Source organism: Salvelinus sp. IW2-2015, unplaced genomic scaffold, assembly GCF_002910315.2.
Source record: "Salvelinus sp. IW2-2015 unplaced genomic scaffold, ASM291031v2 Un_scaffold245, whole genome shotgun sequence".
Taxonomy (NCBI): Eukaryota; Metazoa; Chordata; class Actinopteri; order Salmoniformes; family Salmonidae; genus Salvelinus; species Salvelinus sp. IW2-2015.
In genome coordinates this window covers 281,637-289,555 of record NW_019942528.1, presented here as the reverse complement: position 1 = coordinate 289,555, position 7,919 = coordinate 281,637, and the positions used below count along the sequence as shown (strand labels likewise).

Genomic DNA, 7,919 nt, shown 5'->3' with positions numbered 1-7,919 from the left:
CCCCAATAAGGGTATAATCCCCCTTTGGGGGTGGTAAGGCAACTATAAAGTATGGTCGTTATAATACTATTATAATGACTAGGACTTGTTATTAGTATTGTAACAACCCATGCCTATGTAAGCTCATTACGATCTCAGAGTGAACCACTGCTCCCTATTGGACTGGGAGACCCAGGTTTGAGACACGCAAAGGGTGTTGCACGGTCGCTGTTCAATAGGCATATCAAGCCCCCCACATGTATACGCCTCTCAGAGGGCCTCAAGGGTGCCATACGACTCCTGACACCAATGTAGCAAAAGGTGCCAGTGCTAGCTAGCCAGGCAAGGGGCATTTAAATTCAATGCAGTGATAAGGGCACTCTAGTACATTGCAGAAAGATTTTATATAACTAGCTACTCAACAACTTAACCTGGTAACGAGCTGTATTTTTGATTGCTTTTGGTGATTATGTAGATAAACTACCCACATGAGAGAGGGATGCAATGTTTGTGTTGCTGTTTATCTTCCTGAGTCCCAATTAACTATTCAATCAGAGTAATGGATTTTGAAATTGAAAGATAAGAGGGCTGCACCTTTAGAACTGACATCATTGCAAACCAATTAAAAAGAAAGATTCTGGAGGCTGGGCACCACACTGACCAATGATGAAGTAGTGGGTGGAGAGAGACTTATAGAAGGCGTTCTCAGCTGAAACGGACACCATTTTGGTTCTAAGGGTGAAGCATTTCAACGCAGAACGTGATCAAAAGGGAGCCAAGATGGCGTTAGAGGAGAGCCAGTGCGCGGTTATTGGTCTAGAAGCGGGCCCTAAACAGCAGAGTCGCTTGGTCGTCACTACTTACCACAGCCACCAAGTCCTAAACCCCGCCCATTTATACAGTTTATCTTCCTAAAATGTTATTTTAAACCTGACCTTAAACATAACCTTAACCACACTGCTAACACTATGCCTAAACCTAACCTGCTAATTTTTATTTTAATGAATTTTGACGATATTGCCAATTTTGAGTTTGTGGCTGGGGTAACTAGTGACAACCGCTACACTCAGCTGCTCTCTCCCTGCATCACGCCCACTTTTTTCATCTGAGTTGTTTGTTTTTTTGCACGGAGGAGCTGCTGTGCTGAGATTGGGGGTGTCCCCTGGAGTGTTTTCTTGTTTGTCTTCTGTTTTATACCTAGCTGTAAAGTCACCCATGTTAGAAAGTCACCCATGCTGTCGCTAACCATTGGTTTTATTACGGTAGATATAGTTAGGGTAGTTGTTTTTATGCGCTCGAGCTATTGTTATTCAGTGGTTGTTTTTTTACATCAAAAGTTTGACCTTTTTATTATTTTAGAATAAAACATTAGATATGCTTATTTAAGTCGTCGATGTTAGATTTATCCGTTCGCTATGTTCTTGACAGATAACCAGGTCAGCCTCAGTGTTTTCACGTCTGTAACGGACTCAAGTGATGAACCGATTCGAGCTGCGGTTCCTCCGTCAGTGGAGCTCGGACTCACCATTGTGTATACCATCCTATATTCGCTGCTTTTCGTGTTTGTTTACTTGCAACTTTGGCTCATTTTGCGTTATGGACACAAGCGCTTCAGTTACCAGAGTGTCTTTCTTTTTCTCTGTTTGCTGTGGTCAGCGCTAAGGACTACATTATTTTCATTCTACTTCAAGAACGTTGTCCAAGCGAACCAATTGGAGCATTTGCCTTACTGGCTTTTGTACTGTTTTCCAGTATGCCTCCAATTTTTCACTCTGTGTCTGCTCAATCTTTATTTTGCACAGGTAAGTGCATGTTCTATATTGATACATGTCATTTCAGATGTTGCGAAGACATGATTTTCATGTTGCCTGTCAGTCACACAATGACACGTCTGTCAAAATTAATCAAAGGTAAATCAACTAAACATGATTATCATTTTTTGGGACGTGTTGTTTCATGCTTTATTTATGAGTGAAGATTATGTCTGTTGACAGTATGCATATAATGGCAATTAATCCATTAGCCTTGGAGGGTGCAGACATGCCTTGTTGTTGTGCCCTAACTCTTAAAGAGACCTATATTGACATTGATTCAGTGATCTACATTGCTCAGATTAATAGCCTTGACAAACAACTCCTTCTATTGTCCTGCTAATGTCACTTTATCACGAATCCCATCCTGGCTGTTTTCTTATATTTCTGCAAAAGTGAACAACAACATCTTCCAGCCCAGTCAGTGCTGTTGTTGACAACAGCAAATGCCCAGTATCTGATCTTCTCTTGAGACGGTCATATATGTTTCTGGGGCAAGAACAGAAGCTCACAGCTGGGGGTGACAGTCACTAGCACCCCCAAGACCCACTGTGCTCTCAGCCCCTCTCAGCCTCTCACAACCTGATTAGTTCTCCTGGGACCCCATTAGGTACATTATTGCCTCACACTTCTTCGCCTTCTCTGGGACACTTGTCAGAATCAGAAACACATTTTATATAGTGAGGCAGATTTGGAAGGAATTGTGCATTTTGTAATAAAAACACCAGATTTCATACATAGTATGGCCACCCCCTGTTATAATTTACAGAGATTTCACAAAAGTGAAATGTGTGTGTTAATCTGGTAGATGTTTGCTTTATCCAAATGAAGTCTTCATTCGATTTCAAATCTAGACCAGGTAGGCTAGCCCAGGGTTTCCCCAAACATTTTCACTCAGGGCCCCCCTTCGCGAGCTTACCCCACGTCTATTTCTATGAGCACAAGCACTGTTCATGAAGCAAACTGTTCGCTGTTAACTGTAATTTCGCAGGTTCAAAGCTTAATTTCCAGCAATTCTAAAAAAAAATTCACGGGTGCAAAGAAAATGTAGCAGTTTTAAGGCAAGTTTTCTTGTAATGCTATACATTTTGCGGTGTCTAGTGTATATCCATGTGATATTTGAGTGACAAAAAAATTATAACAATATCTATGGGCTAAAAAAACGAAATAAAAAAACTTTAGCTGACATGGGCTAGTTGATCTGGACATTTCTGAAAAGTTATAAATAGCTCTCATAAGGTATGCAATGACTAACATGACAAGAGGAACTGATGATGTACTTCCCAATTTCAAAATTGCACTTGTGCGTTCTCCTATTAGAACTTTCAAGAGTAAGTTTAAAGCCGGACTGAGTATGTAGTATGCATACTACATATTTAAACTACATACTAGTTACTCATTGTCGCATACTGTTTAGAAGGTACTGTTTCGTTAAAAGTATGCCACGGTTGCAACGCAGTAGCAGCTCCTGATTGGCTGAGTATGAGGGACGGGGCCGAGTGCGGGTGGACTTTTCCAAAATCAACAGACATGCATCACATTAACCAGCCTGATAATAGCTCATTTCCAATTTGATGAATTTCTCTAAACTCTGAATAGAATAGGAATGGAGTTATAGGCTGACTCAGGCTGCCTATAACCAGACTATCACATTCGAACTATACCGTAGTAGACCATATTTAAGTGATAATGCCTGAGATGCCGGTTTCAGTTGATATAGTAGCATAGGTCTTGTCATGCACAATGGCCGACAAACCGTACCAATATATCTTCCATACACCGGCTTCGAGGGTGTTATCACTTTAATACAACGGGTTACCAACATATTCAAATAATGATTTACATATTTTCATTAAAAACATTATTTAGATTAATTTATTCATACTATTGTGTCGGGACTACAAGATGTAGTCCCGACACAAATCTAGGGTTGCTACCCAAGCCGGCTGGTCGTTCTATCGGTTCGGTTCGACCCAGTCGTTCAGTCTTTTTGTTCTGTGTCTATGGACGCGACCCAGTTGTTCGTTCTAAATGTTCCATTGCCATACTGGCTGGCAACCTCCTTATCCCTTGCGTGCTAGCTAGCCAACTACGGCTAACTTACAGTCACGTCAAACAGTGCAGCCAGAATAACAACAGTAGCTGCATTTGCATTTGTTCAAGCTTTTTTCTAGTGACATTCATTTGGATACATCCATAACAATGAGCTAATGATGCGCGATTTCACCTGGCATAGAAAATGTGTTCTCTTGTCAGGACACTGTTGTTCAGAGGAGCTAGCCAACAACACAGCTAACACAATAACTTCAAACTGAAGCTGGAAAGACTGCAAACTAGCTGTTTCGTTTGACCTTTTTTCAATTGGCATTTCTTTGTATATATCCATAAAAATGATGCCAGGTGATTCATGATTTCAACTGGCTGAGAAACTCTGCCTGCCTGTTTGTCTCGTCCCGACACGTTCATTACTATGGGACAGCTGGAGATCGAATTTGAATATTGAAACAGTGTTGCAAATGTCGGAGAGACAGACAGCAAGGTTTATACAAATGATAACAAATGTGTATTTTGTGGTTGTGACCCAGAGACTCTTGACCATTTATTTTGGGACTGTTCTTATGTCAGAAGATTTTTGACTGAATTAGAAGATTTTAAAATAAACTACAATTAATGTTAATTTGAATTGCTGATATTATGTTTTATTTTGATCCAAATTATATGGACCCTGATTTAACTTTCATTGTTAATTTGTTTATTTTTCATGGCAGATTCTTTATCCATAAAATGAAAGTGGGCGGAAACAAACTCCTGTTCACATTGTTTAGGGTCATTTCAAAATCATATTTAAATTCTATCAGTAAGTGTAAAAAACAAAAAACAATACTTACCATAAAACTTTTTGACAAATTGAAAAAGTATCTATATGAAATACCCCCATCTGTTAGGTTTATGTACTCTGTTTGTATATTTCCGTTTTTGAATTTGTTTTGTTCATAATAATACAAAATAAAAAAAATACAGTCAAGCACCCAAGCTAACTTTCTAGCTACTTCCAGACACAATTGAGAGAACAGCTCACGGAACATTACTTACCCAAGCAGAGCTGGTTAGGCTGTTATGTTATCCAGAGCGTTGGTGACTGCAACTGTGCTGTCAGATTGTCTGTTCATAAATTCAGAGCATTTCGCTCTCAGAGTGTTCAGAGCGCACACTGGACGCTCTTGCCGCTGAGTAGGGTTGATCCGAACATTCTGACCTCACAACTGCAGTCAAGCACCCAAGCTAACTGGCTAACATTGGCTAGCTTGCAAGCTACTTCCAGACACATAATAAGTATTGTGTGTTGAACGTTCATAAATGAATCAGTTATTCTGCGCTCTGTCACACTCAGACGAGTCTTTTGTTAAGACATGTAGCTAGTAGCCAACAGTACACTTTAAATTAATGAAAAGACTATGTCAAAATTAGAAACGTGTAATGTCTGAAAATGTATCTAGCTAGACTATCTGGTCTGAAATCGGAGTAGATAGCCAGAGTGAATTTACCAGCTAGGTACGTCTATCAACAGTTGTTGCAGTGACATTCTATTGAAATGGATACTTGCATAGTGGAGTCTTTTGTTAAGACATGGAGCTAGCTAAACAATGAACCATAATCCCAACTCGTCCCGTTACTATCCTGCATGAATCTGCAGGTAGCTAACCAACCAGGTTAAATGTTAGCTAGCTAACATTAGGCTATAACTAGTCAAGCAAATGGCTCTGAGAGATGAATAATACGATCATACACGTAACGTTAGCTAGCGAGCCAGTTAAACGGTACACTTGAAATAAAACCACTTTCTGTTAAAATTAGAAATGTGTAATATCTGAAAGTCTACCTAGCTAGACTATCTTACCCGTATACATCATGGATGGACGCGCCTCCTGTCGGATGCCATGGTTGCACTTAGTTTGAAGATGTTATCCGGAGACAGGTGTTTTCTCCATCTCCTTAGCTATCAATTCCACTGATTTCAAAACTCGGTCCTCCAGGAAGTGGAGAGCATACACGTAACGTTAGCTAGCGAGCCATCCAGCTAACGTTAGCTAGCTAACAGTACACTTTAACTTGACATTAGGCTTATGCAGTTTTACTACACAATACATTTTTTAAAGCCGCGTTAGACAGGATTACCTAGACATACTGACCAGCTTAAATAGACAGAAGCGTGCTGTATGGCAGACCAATCCAAACTCATCTCTCGGCATGTCCAGCCCATCCATTATCTCAGCCAATCCTGGCTAGCGGGAAGGTTGCTGACTTTTTCTGTGGCTAAACCAACTAGGCTCGTAATTTAACAATTGTATTCGTGTTTACAGATGGCATACAGGTTTGTTATTAAGGCACATGAAAATTCCCATGTTCGAGAAGGCATTTCTGCCAAAAAACACATTTTGATAAAAAATAAGAGTCCTGTGAAGTAATGACCCTCGACATACTCCTAGTTTCCTGAAACGGGTCACATTTGCTTTAAAATGGCAAAAATGTCTCTCAGCTTTATAGAATGGTATGAAATTGGCTTAAAAATGCTAACATTTCTTTACACCGCCTCCAATTTGGCTCACCGGCAGTGCTTATTGCCACTCCCCCAGCCACACCCACCACCTAAGCCCCTTTTTTCACTAGAAAAAACCCTGGTACTAACAAAAAAAACTATAGAAAAATATAAATATTAAATTAAACATTAAAAATGTATTTTTAAAGCATCGTAATATAAGTCTGTCTTCAACAAGGATATAAAAAGAGGGACTGAATCTGCAAGCCTGCTCTCCTCTGGTCATCAGTGCCCTGCCAAAGGATCGCAGGCTACGTCCTTTTTAAAAAGATCTGAGATATAGGATGGGGCTAAACCGAGCCTAGCCTTAAACGTGATTAATACAAATTTAAAATCTATTCTAAAAGTGACTGGTAGCCAGTGTAGAGAAGCTAAAATCATGTCATGTACACTGAGTGGACAAAGCATTTAGAACACAATCCTAATATTGTTGCACCAACCCTTTTGCCCTCAGAACAGCCTCAATAAATTTGGGGCATGGACTCTACAGGGTGTCGAAAGGGTTCCACAGGGATACTGGCCCATGTTGACCCCAATGCTTCCCACAGTTGAAAAGTTGGCTGGATGTCCATTGGGTGGTGGACCATTCTTGATACACACGGGAAACTGTTGAGCGTGGAAAAACCCAGCAGCGTTGCAGTTCTTGACACAAACCGGTGCGCCTGGCACATACTACCATAGCCCGTTCAAAGGCACTTAAGTCTTTGTCTTGTCTATTCACCCTCTGAATGACACACATACACAATATATGTCTCAATTGTCTCAAGGCTTAAAAAATATTATTTAACCAGTCTCCTCCCCTTCATCTACACTGATTTGAAGTGGATTTAACTAGTGACATCAATGAGGAATAATAGCTTTCACCTGGATTCCCCTTGTCAGTCTACGTCATGGAAAGAGTAGGTGTTCTTATTGTTTTGTACACTCAGTGTATAGTCTATGTATAGGCAAATCCCATTGAAAAGAGTAGATTGCAGGGTTGGCTTTAGATTCTGCAATCATGAAAATCTCCTCACAATCACAAGACTATTCCCCTGGTTCCCACAGCCAAAACCTAGGTTGTCTAAAGCGACTCTCTCACAACTGAAAATACTTTGATGCTCGGTTCCGTTAAATTTTCTTGTCAATGTAGGCCACAGCAGTTCCTCTCACACTCCCTCTCGCTCGTCTTTGTTCCACTGCGCACAGCAACAACAGCATCCCTCAAAACTTTAGGACAATCCCTACTGTGTCCCAGAGCTGGCAGTACTGGCAGTCCATTGCAACTGTACCTGTCCGGGCTGACTTAGTCAGTGTTTATTTGTTTCGCTTGGAGAGGAGCAAAGAGAGGGGTGTGTGTGTGTGTGTGAGTATTTTTCTCTCGCTGAGTCTCAGCAAAGCGAAGCTGTTCTTGCACACTGATACTGCAAGGGCTGTGCCGAGGTGACATTTAACCGCAGTAGCCAATCAGACGGAGCTGCAGGAGCATTACATCACCCCGTTCTCAGTCCTTTACTAGGCCTATTCCAGGCACAACAAAAGGGGTTTGCAGT

General features: G+C 40.9%; 1 protein-coding gene across 5 annotated transcripts in view; it reads left to right on the top strand.

Moving 5' to 3' along the window:
* Positions 1–1,102: 1,102 nt before the first annotated feature.
* Positions 1,103–7,919, top strand: part of LOC112068207 (G protein-coupled receptor 137Ba) — a 62,747-nt gene continuing 55,930 nt past the window's right edge. For all 5 annotated transcript variants that reach the window (XR_002893541.2, XM_024135291.2, XM_070438070.1 and 2 more), the window contains exon 1: positions 1,103–1,781. Coding sequence is in view for 4 of the 5 variants with exons in the window: in XM_024135291.2 (XP_023991059.1) it covers positions 1,395–1,781 (387 nt within the window). In the remaining variant the exon portion in view is untranslated. The remainder of the gene's footprint in view (positions 1,782–7,919) is intronic.